Source organism: Chiloscyllium plagiosum, unplaced genomic scaffold (genome assembly GCF_037043375.1).
Source record: "Chiloscyllium plagiosum isolate Xiang-an unplaced genomic scaffold, Cpla_swu_hap1 HiC_scaffold_3, whole genome shotgun sequence".
NCBI classification, from domain to species: domain Eukaryota; kingdom Metazoa; phylum Chordata; class Chondrichthyes; order Orectolobiformes; family Hemiscylliidae; genus Chiloscyllium; species Chiloscyllium plagiosum.
Window position 1 is genome coordinate 12251863 of NW_028270141.1, and position 23403 is coordinate 12275265.

Genomic DNA, 23403 nt, shown 5'->3' on the forward strand with positions numbered 1-23403 from the left:
CAACTTTTTATTTTTCTGTCAGGAGAAGGGGAATAACAGGATCTGTTACTTTTGTATTGATGTGCTGGTATTTTGAATTGCAGTTCATATTTTTTGAAGGAAACATGAGAATATGAAGCAGTAGCAATATTTTAGTCTTGCTATCCATTTATACTGATCTAATCTTGATTTTCTTGTTTCAGAGTGAAGGTGACGTAGGAATAATTGAAAGTATTTCATTGAAAAACTTCATGTGCCATGCCTGCCTTGGACCTTTTAAGTTTGGACCCAATGTAAATTTTGTGGTTGGAAACAATGGAAGTAAGTACTTTCAATATTATTGTTATAATTGTCTCTGCTTTTCAAATCATAATGTATAATAACTATTTAAACCTAATTTTGCTTGTTGTCTAACCCGGCTTCACATGAAACTTATAAAGACTTTGTTCACAATAGGTAATTCCATAGATGACCTAATATGTGTGGGTTATAAATCTTGTGTTTTGTCAAGTTTTGAAAGCAAATCTTTCTTCCCATTCTCACCACCTTTCCATTATTCAGTCTGTTATTTAATTTTACCTGGTTATTCGTTAAATGGTGGGGATATATTTCCCTTGCTCCTTCAACTTGTGGTAAAATGAAATTAAAATGATGTTTATTTCAGATACTCTGGTGGGGGATATCTTGCAACACAAATACAATGACAACATTGAAGAGGATATACAGTCAGAAGAAATTGAGATGATTCAATAAGGGATATCATTTCATCGATGTCCTTGAGATTAATATAGCATCCAAAAGTCAAAATTTTGAATAAGTAGATTTGCTAGCCAATAGTTAGATTATAGGCAATCTCTTTTAAAAACTCTTCAAATGTGTTATGAGGAAGTTCTTTTTTAATTGGTACATGACTTCGGCTTCATTGTTTTGGTGAAAGGATGTGCAAAAATATAAATTGGTCTCTGCTTTTCACAAGCTAGAGGCTTTTCCTTTTTAACTCAGACATATGGATGTTGATTATTGTCAGTAAATAGGGAGATGGTGATATAGTGGATTAGAAATCCAAGAGTCCCTGATTAAACATCTAGGAATGTGTTTGAATCTCACCATGACAAATGGTGAAATTTCAATTCAATAAAAATATGAAATAAAACAAAGCTTGTCTAATGGTGACTGTTGCCGATTATAGTAACTGTCCACCTGGTTTGGTTATGGCCTTTATAGAAGGAAATCTGTTGTCGTTATCTGATCTGTTGAGAGTGGGCAAATGCATGGCAAATAAAATATAATGTGTGAAGTTATCCATGTTGGTAGCAAAACAGGAAGGTAGATTATTATCTGAATGGCAGTTTAGATTTGGAAAGAGGCAGGCGCAATGAGCCTATGCATCCATATACAGTACTCTAGTTGCTGAAAGTGAACTTGCAGGTGTAGCAGGCAGTGAAAAGGTAAATGGGATGTTGGTTAGTGAGAAGATTCTCAAGTACAGGAGCAAGGATGTTTTTCTGCAATTGTACAGTGCCTTGGTGAGACCACACCTGAAGTACCATATGCAGTTTTGATCTCGTCTGAAGAAAGATGTTCCAACTATGGAAGAAGTGTAATAAAATTTTACCAGCGTGACAGGACTGATATATGAAGAGAGACTGAATCGATTAAGAATTCACAGGAGTTAGAAGAATAAGGACTAGATAGAATAAACACAGGGGAACAGTTCCCAATGACTACGAAATCCTGAACCATGGATCAGTTTAAAGATGTTTGATAGGCCAGTGTATTCACCCTGAAAGTGATGAGCCTCACTGAAAATGGTCTGAGGCCAGCACATTGAATGTTTTCAGGAAGGAGCCAGATATAGTTCCTAGGGGGAAAAGGGATCAAAGGGTATGGGAAGAAAGTGAGAACAGGGTACAGTGTTGAATGGTCGGCCATGATCACTTGAATGGTGCGGCTGGTTAGAAAGACCGAATGCCAGCGTTCTCCTGTTTTCTATGTTTCTACGATCTGGCCAACATTTGACTCCAGATCCACATCAATGTAGTTGGCTTTTAACTTGGTCTGAAAGGATCAGCAATTCAGTCATTTCAATGGCAATTAGTGATGGGCATTAAATGCTGGCCTTGCTGGCAATTCCAACATCCCATGAGCAAATTAATTAAAAAAACGGTCTGGATCAATGCTGAACTCTCAGCTGTTGTCTGTTTGAAAATTGTATAGTCAGAGATGTAGTTTGGTTTGATATTTTGGAGGCTCTGGAGAAGGAGAAGCAGCAATTATCACTAAGACCAAAACTTACTGTTCCAGGTGTTAAGAGGTCATTTACGCATCACGTTGGATAACTGTAGTTTGCAATTCTATGGTGTGAGGGTTTTTCATAGAAGCCACTGTTTCTATAGCAGATTATAATATAATTGGCATTCCAGATTCATCAGGAGCATTCTTAGTGTTGACAGTCTGGCTGATTTTGTCCTTGGAGAATTTCCTGGAGAATTATTGGTAAATTTGGCCCTTTTTTGATTACAGCTGACTTTGGGCTGTTAACTGTGTTTTTAAAGTAGTCCTTTATATAGATATATATATATTAACAATTAACAGCAAAGTACTGCAGATGCTTGAGATTGTAATTTAAAAAAAATGAACTGATGAACTTGGGTGTCACAGCATATTGGAAGAGAGGAATAGAATTAACAATTCAAGTAGGATATGACTTTTCTTGAGAACAAAGAATTGTATTTTATACTTTGTGGGAGTTCACTTCTTGTGTCACAATTCATCTATTTTAGTATCTTAATATCTGGGTGTTAATTATAAGCTTGCTTGACATTATAGTATACACCCCATTTATGTTTGTACCCTCTTGAAGATAGATGACATTGACTCAGTGCTCTTCATTAACCTAGCTTCTGGCCTGTTGCCCATATCCAAGATCTCTTTATGACACTAGAACCAGCCTATAATCCTCACTGCCAAATTTCTTTGCCCCAACCACGAGTTAAGTTTTAGATGATCCTTTATTTTTCTAATGATAGCAAAATACTGTGGATGTTGTAAATCTTAAATTAAAAGAAACAGAAAATAGCGGGTAAATTTAGCAGGTTTGGCAGCGTCTGTGAAGAGAGAAAAAGTTAACGTTTGAAGTCCAATATGACACTCCAGAACAACTTTTTTCTGAAATCATTGGATTTGAATTGTTAACTGTTTCTGTTTCCACAGATGCTGCCATACTTGCTGAGTTTCGCTAGAATTTTGGTTTTGTTCCCTTATTTCACCGTCTGTTTTCTCCATTGTTTTCCAATAAATTCAATGTTATCTGATAACCAACGATAATATCACTGTTCTATCGCACATCAACTGCAACAATTCAAAAAGGCAGCTCACCACTAGGGGTGGGCAATAAATGCTGGCCTAGCCAGTGATGAGCTCATCCCATGAATGAATGCATTCAAACTTGCTGATCTGGTACCTAACTGAGCCTTAATATATGCTTCTTGCAGGCTGTTCTGGAAAGCTGTGTCCTCTCAACAGTTGTGAAACTATCTCTCTGAACTAGGCTATTGCAGGACTGATACAAAAGTACATGAATCTTGTTCTCTCTTTCTAGGTGGGAAGAGCGCTGTCTTGACTGCCCTTATTGTAGGCCTTGGTGGAAAAGCTACTGCCACGAACAGAGGATATTCTATAAAGGGATTTGTGAAAGATGGTCAAAAGTAGGTTTAATTAATTTTAGTATTGACTTTTAAATATGTTTCCTGTGCATCAAATGTAACAAGTGCATGGTGGATGTGCCAGTCTGTGACCAAGTTCTGTCACGTAAGGTATTGTAGAAGCCAGAGTTGGGGCAGTTGGCATCTTAGGGCAGGAATGAAGTGCATCACACTGCCTTCATAGCCATCCTGAAACATCCACACCCATCCTCACCCTGGAGTGGTAAAGGCTACCTGCTTCGGACTCCCATTTTCATATGACTTCCACTAAGACCATCTTGGAGTCTATGCCATCAAAGGTTGATGTGGTTCACTGTGACTGCTTAGCTTGACCCTGGTCTGCTCCCATTCCCTGGTGACTATAACTAGGGATCTGCTCTGTCTCACTTTAGCTGTGCGCATTAAGCAAAATGATAATAGTTGGTAATTAGTGCTGCCTGGCATTATTTAATCACATGTATTGATTTACTTTTTATGAAATTATGAATGTATGACTTTGAAATTTTTAAAGTTTGTTTGTTTTCTTCCCATACCTTAACGTTTCTTTTTAAATGTTGTGCCACACCAGATATCAGACAGCTGATGCTCATTGACATCTGTTTGCTTTCTGGAAGGCTGAAAACTGGGGTTATTTTCCTTCAATAGAAATGTAAAGTGTTGAAAAATGTTCAGCACATCTAGCACATGTGCAGAGAGAAACAAGATGGTGACTCTTTACCAGACCGAATTGGAGATGCTTTTGCTACGGGATGGCATCCTTACCTGCTGAGCTGGAGGACTCTAATACAAAGGCTTGTCATAGCATATCTGAACAAGTTGATTTTGGGGGACCCTCTGTGGCATAGTGGTAGTGTCCCTACCCCTGGATTGGGAGGTGCAGGTTCAAGTCTTGCTTACTCCAGAGGTGTGTTATAACAACTCTGAGCTGGTTGTTTAGTTAACTGATTCCTGAAGAAGGGCTTATGCCCGAAACGTCGATTCTCCTTCTCCTTTGATGCTGCCTGACCTGCTGCGCTTTTCCAGCAACACATTTTTAAGCTCTGATCCCCAGCATCTGCAGTCCTCACTTTCTCCTAGTTTAGAAACATAGTTCAGTTAAACTTTGTTTTTTCAGACCCAGTTCAGATTGTGGCTTGAAATATTGACTCTGTGAGGTTTGTGGCTTTGCTCGTAGTTGTAAAGATTAAGTTGTTTTCAAATTTGATTTCACTGTCCAGAGCTCCATTTGAAACAATGGTGGCAAAATTGAATTGCCCATTAAATAATGGTTTCTTAAAGGTATCTTGAAAGTTTCTGAAAAGAGCTGATAATTAATGGGTTTTTTTTTATCTAACTACCTGACATACTGAATTTGTAGTTCTGCAGATATTTCGATAACATTGAGAAACAGAGGACCTGACGCTTTTAAACCTGATAAATATGGAGAGGCTGTTATTGTGGAACAACGTATTTCTGGGGATGGAATAAGACAGTACAGATTGAAAAATCAATCAGGTAAAACAGGTTAACTAATTCTGTAAACCTCTATTGATGTTAATATTTATTTTTTGATACTTTAAAAGGTAGTCAGCCTTTGAAGTAAATTGCTATGGGAGAATGTATTTTGTGATTATTTAAATTTCTTCCCTCATACAGTTGGGATTTCTGCTTTTGGTAATAGTAAGTGATCTGTGTTGAATAGAACTAATGGGACAACATTAAGGAAAATGTCTTTTTCCTTATGTAATTTTAAAATTAAGTGACATTCCAGTTATCCAAAGTGAATTAGAAAAAACATCAGTCGCAATAGAAATAAAAGTAAAATACTGTGAATCCTGAAAATCAAATTAAAATGCAGAAAAACTCAGCAGGTCTGTTTCTTGTGTCATAAGATGTTGCCAAACCTACTGAGTTTCTCCAGCTCTTTGTTTTGATTAGCTGTTGGATGTTACCAACTCATCTTATTGATTCCTTGGCATCAGTATAGTGGTTGGTGAAAACACTAGTTTATAGTTAATGAATCTACTGTGCATATTGTGAAACAGAGTCAGGTGATGAAGGAGTAGTGCTCCAAAGCTTGTGCTTTCAGATAAACCTGTTAGATTATAACCTGGTGTCATGTGATGTCTGACTTTGTCCACTCCAGTCCAACACTGGCACCTTCACATTATGGCAGACATGACTTGAACCCTGACCGTTTGGCTTGGGGTAGAGAAACTACTGCTGCCACAAGAACCAGTTACAATTTATAAACTGACTAAGTGAAAATTTTGTGTTCATTATTATGTATATTTTCTGTAGGGCACATCGTTTCTACAAAGAAGGAAGAACTCAATACAATATTAGACCAGTTTAATATCCAGGTATGTTTTCCCATCAACTTTTATATAAACAGGCAGTATCTTTGTGAAATGGAATGTCATTTGTTGGCTTGTAAGATGAATTGGATGATGCAATCCTCAAAGTTCAGTACCATAAGCCTAGCCTACTTCACAATATAATTGGGTAACATTCTCATGAACTCTGGAACATATTTTGTTATCCATCAAAGGAAGAGACATGATTGGCAAATATAATTCCAGGCTTAACAAGGACTTCACTGAACTTTTAAGAATTCCATTGTGCACTAATATTCACATGGCTCGCTTTGCAACTTGCCTATCATTTGACACTGAAACCTTTTGCTTTCTGAAATACATGCAACTTTTCTTCCACACCATGTCTTCATTACCACTTAGCTACCTGTTGGCCCTTGGTAACATCTTTTGGAATCACAATGTCAAGTTCCACATATACTCTCATACCCATCTCTACCTCAGTACTGCCTCTCTCTACTGTTTCGAGTTTTTCACAACATGCAGCAGTGACGAACAGAAATTTATTTCAACTAAGTATTGGGAAACGTTATCGAGACAGACAGCAAGAGCTTCTTTGAATATATCAATAGGAAGAGAGAGGCTAAAGTTGACATAGACCTCTGAGAGAATTAAGCTGTGGAAATAACAATGGGGAACCAGGAAATGGCAGAGGTGTTGAATAAATATTTTGCATCTGTCTTCACAATAGAAGACACTAATAGCATTCCAAAATCGCAAATGATCAAGTTTCAAAAGGAGGAGAGGGAATAAACACAAGTACTATCACTTGATAAAGATTGCTAGGGCAGCTAAAGATTGATAAGTCTCTTTGAAGTGATGGTATCCATTCTAAGGTATTAAAAGAAGTAGTTAAATAAATAGTGGATGCACTGGCAGAAGCCTTCCAAGAATCATTTATTTGTGGAAAAGTTCTAGAGGATTGTGAAATTGCCAGGATATAAAAAGAAAATCAAGACAAAAACTGGTAAGGTAGACCAATTAGTTTAGTATCTCTTACTGAGAAAATATTTTGAGTCTTTTATCAAGGATGTAATAGCAAACCATTTAGAAGTGCATAATTTACTTGAGCAGAGTCAGCATGGCTTCACAATGGGCAACATATACCTGACAAATTTATTAAAATTCTTCAAAGGAGGCAGCAATCAAGATAGATAAAGGAGAAGCACTGGAGCTAATAAATTTGAATTTTCAGTAGGCATTTGATAAGATCCCATGATTTTGGAGTAGTATATTATGGAAACAAGATTGACTAATTCATAGGAGATAGTGTTGGGATAAAGGGGACATGGGTAGGTTGGCAGCTGTAACGAGTGGAGTGCCACAGGGTTCATTGCTAGGGTTGTAATTATTTGCAATATATATTAGTGAGGAAAGTGAGTGTATGATAGCTAAGTTTCCAAATTAGACAAAAATAGGTGAAAATGCAAATGGTGAGGATGACAGAGTCTACACATGGATAGCAACAGATTAAATGTGTGATCAGAAACTTGACAGATGGAAGATAGTGTGGGAAAATGAGAGATTTTGCATTTTGGCAGGAAAAATGGAGAAGCTGAATATTATTTAATTGGAGAAAGATTGCAGAAAGCTTTAGTACAGAGGAATTTGCAATTCCTCATATATAAATTACAATATGCTGCATGTAAGTTTAGAAGTAACAGAGAAGGTAAATAGAATGTTGGCCTTTATATTTACACTCCACTCCCTTTGAAATAAAGAAGGCAAAAACTGTAGGGGCACTAGTCAGACTACAACTGGAATACTGTGAACAGTTTTGAATCCCTTATTTAAGTCAAGATATTTTGTCATTGGAGGCAGTCCAGAGAAGACTCGCTGGGCTGATATCTAGTTTGGAGGGCTTGCTTTGTGAGGAGAAGTTGAATAAGATGGACTGTACTCGCTGGAATCTAGAAGAATGAAAGGCGACCTTGTTGAAATATACAAGATTCTTAGGGGACTTGACAGTTTATATGCAAAAGGTTGTTTTTCCCATGTACGACAGTCTAGAACCAGAGGACGTATCTCAGAATAAGGTGTCATCCTTTTTAAAACAGAGATGCCGGTGAATTTCTTCTTTCAGGGAAGTGAATTTGTGGAATAGTTTACCATAGAGGACTGAGGAGTTTGGGTAGTTAAGCATATTAAGCTGAGAGAGAGAGATTTTTAATCAGTAAAGGAATCTAGGGTTATGGGGAAAATGCAGCAAAGTGGAGTTGAGGATTATCAGATGATCTAATTGAAAAATGGAGCAGACTTGATGGTCCGATTGGCCTACTTCTGTTCCTATGTGATGTGATCTTATTGGAAGACTGAAGTCCCTCTAAAAGCTCCATCCCTACCACAATCTCATCCCTCTGTCTGTCAGCTGTCTGAGGTTGAAAGTGGCAGTTTGCAACCTTAATGTTATGTGGACCTTGAGATGAGCCTCTGAGCAGATAAATGCTCAATCATACCCATACTGCTTATTTACATTGGTATAAAGAATACTTGGAGGAGAAAGTGAGGACTGCAGATGCTGGAGATCAGAGCTGAAAATGTGTTGCTGGAAAAGCGCAGCAGGTCAGGCAGCATGCAAGGGGCAGGAGAATCGACGTTTCGGGCATGAGCCCTTCTTCAGGAATGAGGAAAGTGTGTCCAGCAGGCTAAGGTAAAAGGTAGGGAGGAGGGACTTGGGGGACGGGCATTGGAAATGCGATAGGTGGAAGGAGGTCAAGGTGAGGGTGATAGGCCGGGGTGGGGGCGGAGAGGTCAGGAAGAAGATTGCAGGTTAGGAAGGCGGTGCTGAGTTCAAGGGATTTGACTGAGACAAGGTGGGGGGAGGGGAAATGAGAAACTGGAGAAATCTGAGTTCATCCCTTGTGGTTGGAGGGTTCCTAGGCGGAAGATGAGGCGCTCTTCCTCCAACCGTCGTGTTGCTATGGTCTGGCGATGGAGGAGTCCAAGGACCTGCATGTCCTTGGTGGAGTGGGAGGGGGAGTTGAAGTGTTGAGCCATGGGATGGTTAGGTTGGTTGGTCCGGGTGTCCCAGAGGTGTCCTCTGAAATGTTCCGCAAGTAGCCGGCCTGTCTCCCCAATATAGAGGAGCCCACATTGGGTGCAGCGGAAGCAATAAATGATGTGTGTGGAGGTGCAGGTGAATTTGTGGCGGATATGGAAGGATCCCTTGGGGCTTTGGAGGGAAGTAAGGGGGGAGGTGTGGGCGCAAGTTTTGCATTTCTTGCGGTTGCAGCGGAAGGTGCCGGGAGTGGAGGTTGGGTTGATGGGGGGTGTGGACCTGACGAGGGAGTCACGGAGGGAGTGATCTTTTTGGAACGCTGATAGGGGAGGGGAGGGAAATATATCCCTGGTGGTGGGGTCCGTTTTGAGGTGGCGGAAATGACGACGGATGATACGCTGTATATGGAGATTGGTGGGGTGGTAGGTGAAGACCAGTGGGGTTCTCTCCTGGTGGCGATTGGAGGGGCGGGGCTCAAGGACGGAGAAGCGGGAAGTGGAGGAGATGCGGTGGAGGGCATTGTCAATCACGTCTGGGGGGGAAATTATGGTCTTTGAAGAAGGAGGCCATCTGGGTTGTAAGGTATTGGAACTGGTCCTCCTGGGAGCAGATGCGACAGAGACTAAGGAATTGGAAATATGGGATGGCGTTTTTACAGGGGGCAGGGTGGGAGGAGGTGTAGTCTAGGTAGCTGTGGGAGTTGGTCGGTTTACAGTAAATGTCAGTGTTGATTCGGTCGCCCGAGATAGAAATGGAAAGGTCTAGGAAGGGGAGGGAGGAGTCTGAGACGGTCCAGGTGAATTTGAGGTCGGGGTGGAAGGTGTTGGTAAAGTGGATGAACTGTTCAACCTCCTTGTGGGAGCACGAGGCAGCGCCGATACAGTCATCAATGTAGCGGAGGAAAGGGTGGTGCCAGTGTAGCTGTGGAAGATGGACTGTTCCACATATCCTACGAAGAGGCAGGCATAGCTGGGGCTCATGCGGGTGCCCAAGGCTCCTCCATGATTTTCACTTCCCCGGTCCCCAACGCTTTATCTTCACCATGGACATCCAGTCCCTGTACACCTCCATCACGAAGGACTCAAAGCCCTCCGCTTCTTCCTTTCCCGCCGTACCAACCAGTACCCTTCCACGAACACCCTCCTTCGACTGACTGAACTGGTCCTCACCCTCAACAACTTCTCTTTCCAATCCTCCCACTTTCTCCAAACCAAAGGAGTAGCCATGGGCCTACTCTATATTGGGGAGACAGGCCACCTACTTGCGGAACGTTTCAGGGAACACCTCTGGGACACCCGGACCAACCAACCAACCACCCCATGGCTCAACGCTTCAACTCCCCCTCCCCCTCCCACTCCACCAAGGACATGCAGGTCCTTGGATCCTCCATCGCCAGACCATAGCAACACGACGGTTGGAGAAGAGCGCCTCATCTTCCGCCTAGGAACCCTCCAACCACAAGGGATGAACTCAGATTTCTCCAGTTTCTCATTTCCCCTCCCCCCACCTTGTCTCAGTCAAATCCCTCGAACTCAGCACCGCCTTCCTAACCTGCAATCTTCTTCCTGACCTCTTCCCCCCCCCCCCCGCCCCCCCCCACCCCCACTCCGGACACACTTTCCTCATTCCTGAAGAAGGGCTCATGCCCGAAACGTCGATTCTCCTGCTTCTTGGATGCTGCCTGACCTGCTGCGCTTTTCCAGCAACACATTTTCAGCATAAAGAATACTTATCCATGCCTTTTTACCACCTTGAGACATTGGCTATTGCATTGCTATCTTGGCTGATTCTTAAATTCTTCCACATTTCTGTTGCTAATATCCGAACTTGCACCAAATCCTGTTCATTCACCATTCATGTGCTTGTTGTTCTGTATTGACTCATAGTTGGGCCATAATATAATTTTAACGCTCTTTATCTTTATCATTTCTGAACATTTGTGGTGTGCCTTGAGTTAAAGGCGTATTAGAAATGTAGGTTGTCCTATTTTATAATGTGTGATAAGAGGACAGTTCTAATAATGTTCTGTTCAAGTGTCTGGAAGTGAGGAAATTAATTTGATTTAATTCGTCCTCTTGTATTCTCCTCCCACAAGATTCAGTACATAACTTCTGCAAATAGCCGAAGATGTAATGATGCACAAAATATAAGACTGTACATTTTGCATTATGAAAAGGGTATGTTTTGCAGCATATGATTTGCTACTGCCTGAACTGATGGTATAAATATAATGCAACAGGAAAGGCTGTCTTTAAATCATGTAAATGCAGTGAAATACAGTTAGTCAATTCAAATTACTACTCACTTTTTCAAGGCTGTTCACAGCTGGGCTTATTAAATTAAATGTAAAATGTTGGAGGATGTACCCAGATGTCTCAGTTTCCTCCTCCTGAACATAATCGTCCCAGATGAATTGGTGAGTGGTTCTAATTAAATTTTGTTTCAGCTCAGTAATTAAAAGAGCCCTCTAGTGGCACAGTGGTAGCATCCCTCCTCTAGACCAAGAGGCATGGATTCACATTTAACAGCCCCATACCTTTGTTCCCCTTATTCAAGTCATTGAGATAAATTGTAAAAGTTGAGGCTCCAGGATTGGTCTCACTGGCCAGTTTCACAACAGTATTCAAATTCCTGTGGTTTCTAACTTAGATTGCTGATTGTGTCAAAACTGATTTTTCCTAATCAAACTGTTGAGAGATGTTATTGCATACCTCTGGAGCATGTGGGAGTTGAATCCGAGTTCCTCAGTACAGGGGTGGGGACACTACCACCATGCCACAGGAGGGCTAGCAAGAACGATAACAAGGTGTAGTCGACCAGTTCAATAATACAATTATATTTCTGAAACAGGTGGATAACCCAGTGTCAATTTTAACGCAGGAGATGAGCAAACACTTTTTGCAATCCAAAAGTGAAGCAGATAAATATAAGGTAAGTCATGTGTGTGTGGAGATAATCTGATAGCTGAAAATAAAAGTAATTCTTTTCTGCATCCTACTTTGAACATTTTTAACATTCAATCAAAACTTTAATTTTGAGTTGAAGAAACCAACCATATGATTTTCTAAAAGTTTTTCATGAAGGCTACTCAGCTGGAACAAATGCGAGATGATTATTCCTATATCATGCAGACGAAGGCACTAACCAATGAGAAAATTGAAAAACAGGATGAAGTAAGTAAAAGTGTGTACAATTCCCTTTGTTCAATTAAATGTTGTGTGACTTAAGCATAGCTCCATTTTTGTTGTGGTTATTAATTTTTTCTTTCATCCTTTTAATCTTTCTCTTAACTGATTTCTTAAGTTATTGCAAGATTCTTTGTATCATTTTTTTTGTCAAGAGCTTGTTTATATTGATTTAGAATTAGGTTTTGTAAGTGTGGGTCTATTACTCCTGCAATTTAAAATAACTGCTAATTGCCTGAGTGACTAAGTTTTTTTTTAACAGTATATTGGTACATTTTAAAATTAAGTGTCATTTATTTTAAGGGAAATATTTGTAGTCCTGATGCACTTTCTTTACTGCGCTTGTCAATTTCATCTGTAAAGCATTTTGGAAAAGTAACAAGGAGTCCAACTGGTTTGCAGAGTTAAAAGTCCTGATCTTAATTTTAGCCTCATTCCTGAAGAAGGGCTTATGCCCGAAACGTTGATTCTCCTGTTCCTTAGATGCTGCCTGATCTGCTGCGCTTTTCCAGCAACACATTTTCAGTCCTGATCTTGCAGACTTATTTTCAAATTTCAAGTTGTGGTATTTGTTCTCAGTGGGTCAAATCAAATAAAAGTTTGAACAATTGGCAAAATACTGCTAATGCCGAAAATACTGAAGGTAATTTGCATGCTGTATAGCATCTGACAAGAAAACACAGACCTATTCGCTCAACTGAGGAGTAGTTTATACATGAAATATTAGCAGCTTTGTTTTCAGTAATTTTGTTTTTCTTTGTCATCTCAACTTTGGAAGGGTAATCAAAATAATAGATATTCATCTTGATTTTTCTACAATAATTAAGCAATATCCTTAACGAAACTGGACTTGGGCTAGATTTTCTTGGTACCTTGCATAAAAACTTGAACTGTTCGGATAGTTGTCCATCTACTTTCTTTGAAAATGCTTACTTTGGAGACTTAGTAGATTTCCGGTTCATAAACTGTGAACTGTTTACCAAACAGAATAAGATTACAGAATGGTTACAGCATCACTTGGCCAATTGAGCATACTGTTTTGTCAGACTCCTTCATGTGCAATTGAAGCGCTTCGAAATAAATCTGATAATAGGGCAGTAATTATGAAAAATGTAACCCTTTGAATAGTGTAATTGCAAAAGAGAAAGCACGCCTGTCTGTGTTTTTCAGCCTTTTTTTTTTGGAGAATGTAGTATACTTTAAATTTATCTACCAGAATTCTATCAGTCACTTTCTTTTTGGTCAGCTTGTAGGTGTCACTGTTATTATGTAGGGACAAATTACAGCAGATTCTGGAATCCACTGAAAACAACAAATGCTCGAGATCACAGTGGATTTGACAGCATCCAGGAGAGAGAGCATGCTAACGTTCTGAGTCCAAATGACTCTTCACCAGATTCCAGCATCTGCAGTATTTTGATCCTATTTTGTTTAGTCGAATGCCACATCTCTTCAAGGAATGACTACCCTGAAGAAGTTTTGCTCCTCGCCTTTATTATGCTTTTTTTAATCATTATTTTTGTATAATTAACTGATAGTTCCGCACAGTTTAATCTGGTTGACTCTGGTTATAAAAATTTGTGGAGACCATATTTTTTGTTTCTCTTGTAGAAATGGGAAAAGGGCTGGTTTGAAAGCCAAAGATTATTGAAGTTTTGTTGCACTTTTTAAAAGGAAGTTACTTGACATCCATTGCACGTGCAGTTACACAGCCGCTTGTTCAAGCAGTGGGAAAAACCCAGTTACAGATGACCTGGAGCCAGGAGGCTGTGTACAAATGGAGACTGGTCAGCAACTAGTAACTAATTGGTCTGTAGACTAGACCTGCTACTGGTGTCAAAGACCTGCCTGCTGCCAGTTATGCAAATGGCATCCAGCTAGCGGAGCAGCTTGGGAGGTGAATGTTTGAACAGAAGCGGTTCTTTGTTCTTCAGAATAGGAGCTAATTTTCCTCTGTAGCAGAAAGCATATCAGGTCTGATGATAAGGTGAAATAAACTGCCTATCTGTTGCTGTAGGCTATAATTCTTTAATAAGTCGGAGTCCTTTTATAATTATGAACCAGTTACCCTGTGTCTCCTGTTAAATGTTGACAGTTCATGATTGTTTATCTGGAGTTAAAATCAATGTTGCTTCATGTTTTCTGTCAACCTGGGTCAAAATCTGGTAAATTAGGGAATTCTGTATATTTTTTTGAAATTTTTAACTTTTCTGATGTCTCCGGGAAAAGTGGGGCTTGAGTTCAAGCACACTACCCCAATTTATATTCTGTCCTGCAGTGATATTACTTGAATTCATATTTTTTTCTGTTAAACATCGAATGTTTGGCACTTTGAGGATCAGTTAACCTGTAGTAGTTTACGAAATTAGGTCCTGTAAATTGCCACTCACTCCTCTCTCTTTTTAAGCTAATTGTTTAAATTTATTTTTACCGTGCCTCATACTATGTATTCTGCAAATTGCTAGTGTAGCATTATCCATCTGATTTTTAGGAAAGCAAAGTGTCTTAACATTGCTACTTTTGGGTAGCACAAGAGCAGACAGAAAACTGACATCAACCTCAAATAATGGGAAGAATCTGTCTATGGATGGCGCTGTTGGACTTAAAATGAGTTAACCTTCACAACAGAATAAAGACAGTTTATTTTATCCTAGCCCCTTCACTTTCTCTCCCACTTCCCTTGCTATCTCCCAATCTTCCCCAGCTGATGTGCTGAAGAGAGGTTGACTGAGCTCAGACTTTTTTCATTGGAGAAAAGGAGGAGGAGAGGGGACCTAATTGAGGTATACAAGATAATGAGAGGCATAGATAGAGTCGATAGCCAGAGACGATTTCCCAGGGCAGAAATGACTAACACGAGGGGTCATGGTTTTAAGCTGGTTGGAGGAAAGTACAGAAGGGATGTCAGAGGCGGGTTCTTTACACAGAGAGTTGAGAGCATGGAATGCATTGCCAGCAGCAGTTGTGGAAGCAAGGTCATTGGGGACATTTAAGAGACTACTGGACATGCATATGGTCACAGAAATTTGAGGGTGCATACATGAGGATCAATGGTTGGCACAACATCATGGGCTGAAGGGCCTGTTCTATGTTCAATACTTTGTTTTTTCGTGTTTCAAGAATATATCTTATCTAGCAAAATGGAATAATATGTAGAATGACATAATATGCACAAACATTTTGCCAGATTTTAGGTTAAATGTGGCAAGAAAATTATAGCTTTGTATTCATACTTTCTAAAGACATCCACATCATATTAATTAATTGCACTACATAACAATGCAGAATCCTTTCCTTTATCATATGTGTAAGGATGTCATTGAAAAATATAATTTGTTGACATATATTTTGATTCTTGATCTAGTCTATTAATTGTAGCTTGATGATGAACTGAAAATGTAGCCTCAATCTTTGTGCTTCAGTAAGTAGGTTTTGGGATTTGTGCCATTAATGTTTTCGATCTTTTGAAAAGAACCTATCAGAGCTAAAGGATCAAGTTAAGCAAAAGGAAGACCGTTATAAAAGCCTATCTTCATTGAATGAATTGCAAGACAAACTGGAGCAACTTCGGAATCAGATGGCCTGGGCATTGGTGAGCACCTGTGAAATAACATTTTCTTGTGGAAATGTCTCAACAGATCAGAACTATATATTTTTTTCTTTATTGTCATGGAAGCACAGATGGTGGTTGATTTTTGCAGAGATTAATTGAAATGTATTTGACCCTTAAATCAGCTTTACCCTTCCTAGCCGCATTGGGCTCATTATAAGATGTGCCTGTGCAGAGTTTGTGAAGTAAATTTGCCATGATGTCAGATGTGAGATCTTCTCAAGGCTGTGATCCAATAGATATGTTGTTGCATTGGTCATAATTTGATCCAGTAACTTTCTTCAAGTGTCTGCTTATTGGTGCCCAATTAGTCTCGCTGACTAGCTGTACTACAATAAACGGTAACTAATACTGGTAGTAGAAAAATGCTTCTGCTTAAATGAAATGGATTTAATCCAAATTCTAAAGAGCTTGAAGCCAAATTTCCATCATGGCATGATTATTTAGAAAAATCAGGAAGCGAAATCCTTGAAAAAGAAAAATAGTAAAGAGAATGAGCAGGATTTAAGTGACTAATATGGAGCCTTACATCACAGACATGATGGAATTGGTGTTCTGCTCTAATAGGCCTAATTATTTTAAAGCATTCTTCTCAGCAATATTGAAGTATTTGCTTGTTTGTAATAATATAAATGAAGTACTAATACTTAAAATTATTGTTAGCACAGTTGTCTGCTTATTTTCAGGTGAAATTTTTATATTCCAGAATCAAATTAGAATGTTTTCTGCAGATTTGGCAAAAGCAACAAAGTTATGCCTTGGGAACCTTTTCTAACCTCAAACTTGTTAGATAAGATTGTTGCTTAATCATTTAGTTTTGTGATGTTTGAAATAAGTAGATAAATTTTCAAGCCAATAGAAATTGTTCATATATATTGTTTCACTGGTCTTTCATATGGTTGTTCATAATTAACAAATAGTGGGATTTGTAATGGCAATCATCTTAAAGTATCCAACAATTAAGTGAATTTTGTTGAGCATACACGAGACATGGATATAGAAAATTTCGATATTTCCTACTTATTCCATGCTCTGAACCTGGGTCTGGTATGATTTTCTGACGAGAGTGTAAGCAGTCTTTGGCGAGCATGTGCTTCACGTTGTTGTTTATAGTTCAATTCAAGTGCAGACAGTTGAAATGAATAAGCCTCAAATTGAATGAACAACAAATGATATATTAAGTGTTGTGTGAGCTATATATAAGGTATTATTGATGTTTGTTCATTAAAGATATAAGGCACTGATCTTCAAATATGGAATATAGAATCTCAACCCAGAAATTAAAAGCACATTTGCTTTTGCAGTCTCACATTTTGGTATAGAGTAAAGACTTAAGTAGTGCCACATATTAAATAGACTTAAAAATAAGTGGTTGTTACATTTACAAATTATAAACTCTGCTACTTTTGTACATCTTTGAATATGTAACGACTAATTTCTTGGCTTATCGATTATTTCTGCATAGTAGAAAATATGACTTGTGGAATTGAATTAGAAATTATCACAGGAACAGTACATTTTAATTTTTTTGAATTTTAAGGTAATTGAAGTTGAAAAGCACCTGCAACCGATAAAAGATCGTATTAAAGCTGAAGAAAGTCGCAGCGTCAAATATGATCAGAAAGTTGAGGAATGGCAGGTGGGTTGATATTTTGAAATATTGGATGTAAGTTAGCTCACTGAGCAGCAACATCAGTGAGACTCCAGTGAAGCACTGGTGGTATGGCCTGCTTTTTATTTATGTGTTTAGGTTTCCTTAGGTTGTGATGGTGTTTCCTGTAGTAATGTTGTTTCCTGTTCTTTTTCTCTGTGGGTGGTAAATGGGATCCAAGTCAGTGTGTTCGTTGAAAGAGTTCCGTTTGGAATGCCATGCTTCTCGGAATTCCTGTGCGTGTTTCTCTTTTGGCTTGTCCAAGGATGGATGTGTTGTCCCAGTCGAAGTGGTGTCCTTCCTTATCTGTATGTAAAGATACTAGTGAGAGTGGGTCATGTCTTTTTGTGGCTAGTTGATGTTCATACATCCTAGTGGTTACTTTTCTGTCTGTTTGTCCAATGTAGTGTTTGCTACAGTTCTTGCAAGGTATTTTGTAAATGATATTAGTTTTGCTTATTGTCTGTGTAGGGTCTTTCAAATTCATTAGCTGCTGTTTCAGTGTGTTGATGGGTTTGTGGGCTACGGTGATGCCAAGGTGTCTGGTGTGAGTACATCCAGAACCTCAACCTGAGCTACAAATCTTCTCAAAACTCTCTAATTTTGAAATGTTAATTTCTTTGGCAGTTATTTTGTTGTACTAAGTTGTTGATTTAGGTTTTGACTAATTTGGATCTGAGGGAATTGAATAAATTGAAGGGGATATATTTTTAGGGCAATGGGAAAGAGCAGAGAAGTGAGACTTATTCTAAGCCTCTCCCAAAGAGCCGCCACAAATGCAGTGGGGTGAATGATCTCCTTTTGTGCTTTATCATGTATGTACAGTCAATATTTTACATTTAAACATTGCTGCTACTGAAATGTAGAAAGCTTTTGCTTTGACAAATTCTTTTTTAACCTTGCTGCATTGTAGATGAAAGTCAATGAGGCAGAAGAACGTTTTAAGACAGTTCAGAATCAATTGCAGAAAATTACAGAAGAGGCACAAATATTGCGACCACAGTGTACAACTTTAAAAGATGATGTACAAAGAAAAAACAAAGCATGCAAAGAGACTGAGGTCAGTAGATTTAATGGAATGCTGTGGAGTAATTGGGATCACTCAGATGAGGGAGTTTAAACTTCACCTCAAATTTAGGATTTAGTACATTGGAACATGTTCCAGACTCATGAACTGAGACAGTCTTCTGTTTAAGAGTTGGGAAATGAGTAAAAATAAATGTTATTCTTCCTTATTTTGCCATGCATGTTGTTGGCTTTATTTTAAGTCTTTCCTCGTCCTCACTATGCTGTTAGAATTCCTAAGGAAAAGGATTACAGAGGAACCTCGATTATCCGAAGGACAGGGGCAGGGAATATTTCGTTCAGTTAATCGAATAGTGGATAATTGAATGCCGGATAGCATAGTTCGCCAAGCATCGGAACCATGAGATCTTGTTCAGATAATCTGAAATTTGGTTAATCGAATGCTGGGTAATCGAGGTTCCTCTGTATATTGACCTATTGCACATAGATAATCATCTTTTGTTCACTTCACAAATTTTCCAAGAACATTCTGGAATTTTATTGGTTCTATTATTAGATTGTATTAAAAAGTGGTGACTTGTATCTCATACAGGATAGCTTTGTGCACAGAAACAAGCATCACTTACACAAAACAAGAAATTAGTTGTAAATGTCTTGATCTAACCAGGACCAAAAGTTGCAAACTTGTAATAGGGTTTCTCCCTATTTTTCCATGACCGCTCTACAGCAAAAAAAATCACAAAACTCATCTAGAAAAACATAATAAATTACTGTGTGTTTTTGGGAAAGCTAAACATAATGAGTAAAAATATGTTTATTGCTGCCTATTTTAGATGTCACTTGTTTGATTTTTCAACTTCAGCACTTCAATTTTATTGTTTTAATTACATTAAATTAAGTTTTAATAAGCCAAATTTTCTGAACTTGCTTGAAGGCAACATTCCACCGCTACAGGACACAGTTGAAGCAACTTGAAAAAGACCACGATCAGTTACAGAGACGAATTGAACAACTGCGAAATAGGTAGAGTATCATTTGTATGGTATTACATAAGTTATCAGCATGTTTCATTTTGTGGCATGTAGATCGATTTTTTTTTTAAAAGCTAAAGCAAATTAGATGTTTGTCTGTTTTAAAAGAATTTGCTTAAAGTTTGATTTGATTTAAGCTGATTCTCCGATCCATTTTGCTGCCTTATCAACGTGAGCTCCTATTTCCACCCTACACTCATTGGAAATCCTCACAATCTGTGAAGACACTCCATTCAAAACTATCTCTTTTTGACAAACTAACATCTCCCTAGTAGCAAATTTTATGAGATAACACTTGTGATATTTTGCCAGATTAGTGTTATTACATAAATGTAAACTGCTTTAGCTTTAGGTTTAATTTCATATTAACGTATTCACCATGTTGAATGTTTCAAATTTTAGCAAATAATTCATATCTAAAATTAAACTGCTTTTTGTTGCAATTGTTTCTCTTCCAGTTAAGAATATCATGATTGTAGTAATTTTTATCATGCATTTTATTTCAAACAGCATAACCCAAAGTTCAGAGGCTGAACTTAAAGAACGACAGGAAAGAATTAGCTGTCTGCAAAAGCAATTGAAAACACTGGAGGACCAAGAGGCCACAACCTCCCAACAGCTGGCACAGTTTCAACATGCAATTAGCAAGTCGAGAGATGAACAGGAGAAGCTTGGGTTGGTACCTTAGAGGGAAATCATTGGAATAAGATTGTCACTGCTCATGTTACACTGTTTTTATCAGTACTCATAATAACATAGGCATTAAGAAGACGTGTTCAGTCAGTTTTTAGCAACTTCGAGGAAGAAGAAGTAATCTCAATGTTATGACATGCTAACCAATAAGGCAGAGATCATTTTTTGTTTTAGACCTGGAATTCATATGAATTGTTTAAACACAGGATTTGTTTCATTTTTTTTACCTTGCATATTTTGCAAACAGAAATCTGCTTCAAGACTTGGGCACATCAATTGTTAAGATAGAAATATCAATCACTATTTCTATCCAGCTCAAATTCTTCTGAATTGTTAATGAGTTTGTATTAAGAATCTGCAGAAATCTGTTTTCTGAATAGAAAGATTCTCTCAAATGTTACACCAAGTTGGGTATGCTTTGATTATGTTTACCTGTTTTTTTTTAATGCTCAAAGTTTATGAACCATGTAGTCTGTCTGGACTAACATTGTTTCTAGACTCTTGCCACTTAGGTCCAAAGCAAAAAGGAACGTGAGATCATGGCTGATCTTTTGAACTAATTTCATTCAGCAATATTTGCCCCCTTAGCATTAATACCTTCGAAATTTTTGCAACTCTGATTTAACCTAACAATTTTTGGTATCATTTTTGCACAAGACAGTTTCACTTTGTGTCAAAGTGTTCCTTAACTTCCTGAAAGATCTGACTCTAATTTACTGATTATTCCCCCATTGTTAGATTTCCCAATCAACAGAAGCAATTTCTCTTCATCTACCCTGTGGTCTTCTTGAAAACCTTTGACCAAATCACTCCTTGCCCTTCTAAATTAGAGGCAATACAACATATTATTTGTAATCTTGCATTGTGATTTAATCTGTACATTCGGAAATAGTTCTAAAAAATCTATGTTGTCGTTCCTCCAAGGTTACTACAAAGGAGTGAAACTTTGAACTATTTACAGAGTTCCAGATGTGATTTAAGCCATTTGACTTCCTTTATTCTATTCTCTAGAAGTAAAGGTCATCATCTATTTCACCTTTCATGATATTTTAATAATCTAGGTATCTGAACATCCTAGTCTGTTTGGACCATTATTTTTCCATGTTTTCACATGAATTGGGTCCAAAATGGACAATCTCACTTTTGATTACATTGAATCTTATTTGCCACAGTTCTATCGACTGTGTTAGCTTATCAGTATCTCTTTATAATGTTTTACTTTGACCTGCACTGCTGATGGTATCACCTATCTTTGTCGCTGAGAAATTTTCTTATGTGGTCTCCTATCCCATCATCTAAGTTGTTGGTAAATATAGTGAACAGTCCCAACATAGATTCTTAAGAGACAAGTTTAGAACACCTCTCCATTATTCTTACCTATCACTCAATGGCTTTCCGAACCAGGTCAGTAGTGTACATACACGCCCCTATCTTTGGGCCAGGAGACCTGGGTTCAATTCCACCTGCTGCAGAGGTGTGCAATAATATCTCTGAACAGGCTAATCTGGAAATATCTTCCTTGAGGGATATTATCATATGTTCTAGTATACCTGATGATAGTGATATAAACATATCATCTTAGATCTTGCTCAGGCTGCTACCTCAATCAAATCTTCAAAATGAAATTAGTCATTTCATGAGATGTTCTGGATGTAGTGCAATGTAACAAGCCAGACTTCATAAAAATCTTAAAGTAAGGGAACACATAGGAGGCAGCAGTCATAATATAGTAGAGTTCAGTCTACAATTTGAAAGAGAGAAGGCAAAATTGGATGCAATGCTGCTACAGTTAAATAAAGGTAATTACAGGGGCATGAGAGAGGAACTGACAAGAATTGACTGAAAGCAGAGCCCTGCGGGGAAGACAGTAGAGCAACAATGGCAGGACTTTCTGGGTATAATTGAGGACACAATACAGAGGTTCATCCCAGAGAAAAGAGATTATCTAGGGGGAATTAGACAGCCAGGCTGACACAGGAAGTCAGGAAATGTATCATAGAGAAAGAGAGAGCTTACAAAGTGGCCAAGAGTGATGGGAAATCAGAAGATTGTGAAGACTACAGAAACAAACAGAGGATAACAAAGAGAGAAATAAGGAAGGAGAGGATAAAATATGAAGGTAGGCTAGCCAGTAATATTAGAAATGATAGTAAAAGTTTCTTTCAATACATAAACAAAAGTAGACATAGGGCCATTCCAAATTAATGCAGGAAGGCAAAGTTAAGTAGCTGAAGAACTTAATAAGTACTTTGCATCAGTCTTCTCGGTGGAAGACAGGAGTAATATCCCAACAATTAAGGAGAGACGGGGGCAGAGTTGAGTATGGTAGCCATTACAAAAGAGAGAGCGCGAGAAAAGCCAAAAGGTCTAAAAATTGATAAATCTGGCCCCGATGGGCCACATCCTACAGTTCTGAGGCAGTAAAGTCCCAGATAATTGGAAAATTGAAATTGTAACCCCCTTGTTCAAGAAAGGATCAAGACAATAGATGGAAAATTATAGGCCGATTTGCCTAACCTCTTTTGGTAAAATTCCAGAGTCCATTGTAAAGGATGAGATATCTAAATTCTTGGGAATGCAGGGTCTGATTAGAACAAGTCAACATGCATTTAGTAAGGAAGGTCGTGCCTGACAAACCTGTTAGAATTCTTTGAAGAGCTAATAAGTAGGTTAGACGAAAGAGGTTGTTATCTCTCTCGAATTCCAAAAGGCCTTTGATAAGATGTCTCACGGGAGGATGCTGAGTAAGGTGAGGGCCCATGATGTTCAAGGTGAGCTATAGGCATGGATTGAGGATTGGCTGTCTGATAGAAGGCAGAGAGTTGGGATAAAAGGTCTTTTTTCAGAATGGCAGCTGGTAACAAGAGGTGTCCCACAGAGTTCAGTGTTGGGGCAGCAGCTGTTCACTTTTATATATTAATGATCTGGATGAAGGGACTGGGGGCATTCTGGCAAAGTTTGCCAATGATACGAAGTTAGGCAGACAGGCAGGTAGTCATGAGGAGGTGGGGAGGCTGCAGAAAGATTTAGACTGTTTAGGAGAGTGGTCAAGGAAATAGCTGATGAAATTCAACGTGAGCAAATGTAAGGCATTGCACTTTGGAAAAAAGCAATTTGGCATGGATTATTTTCTAAACTGTGAGAAAATTCATAAAGCCAAACTACAAAGGAA

At 38.6% G+C, this 23403-nt stretch overlaps 1 protein-coding gene across 1 annotated transcript in view; it reads left to right on the forward strand.

Moving 5' to 3' along the window:
* The window catches only part of LOC122540933 (structural maintenance of chromosomes protein 6-like), a 78358-nt gene that overhangs the window by 20033 nt on the left and 34922 nt on the right, over nucleotides 1–23403 (forward strand). Inside the window, exons 3-13 of the mRNA XM_043677256.2 lie at nucleotides 183–300; nucleotides 3581–3686; nucleotides 5041–5177; nucleotides 5964–6025; nucleotides 11886–11966; nucleotides 12107–12208; nucleotides 15693–15812; nucleotides 17371–17469; nucleotides 18395–18541; nucleotides 19442–19530; nucleotides 20049–20213. Of these exons, the coding sequence (XP_043533191.1) occupies nucleotides 183–300; nucleotides 3581–3686; nucleotides 5041–5177; nucleotides 5964–6025; nucleotides 11886–11966; nucleotides 12107–12208; nucleotides 15693–15812; nucleotides 17371–17469; nucleotides 18395–18541; nucleotides 19442–19530; nucleotides 20049–20213 (1226 nt within the window). The remainder of the gene's footprint in view (nucleotides 1–182; nucleotides 301–3580; nucleotides 3687–5040; nucleotides 5178–5963; nucleotides 6026–11885; nucleotides 11967–12106; nucleotides 12209–15692; nucleotides 15813–17370; nucleotides 17470–18394; nucleotides 18542–19441; nucleotides 19531–20048; nucleotides 20214–23403) is intronic.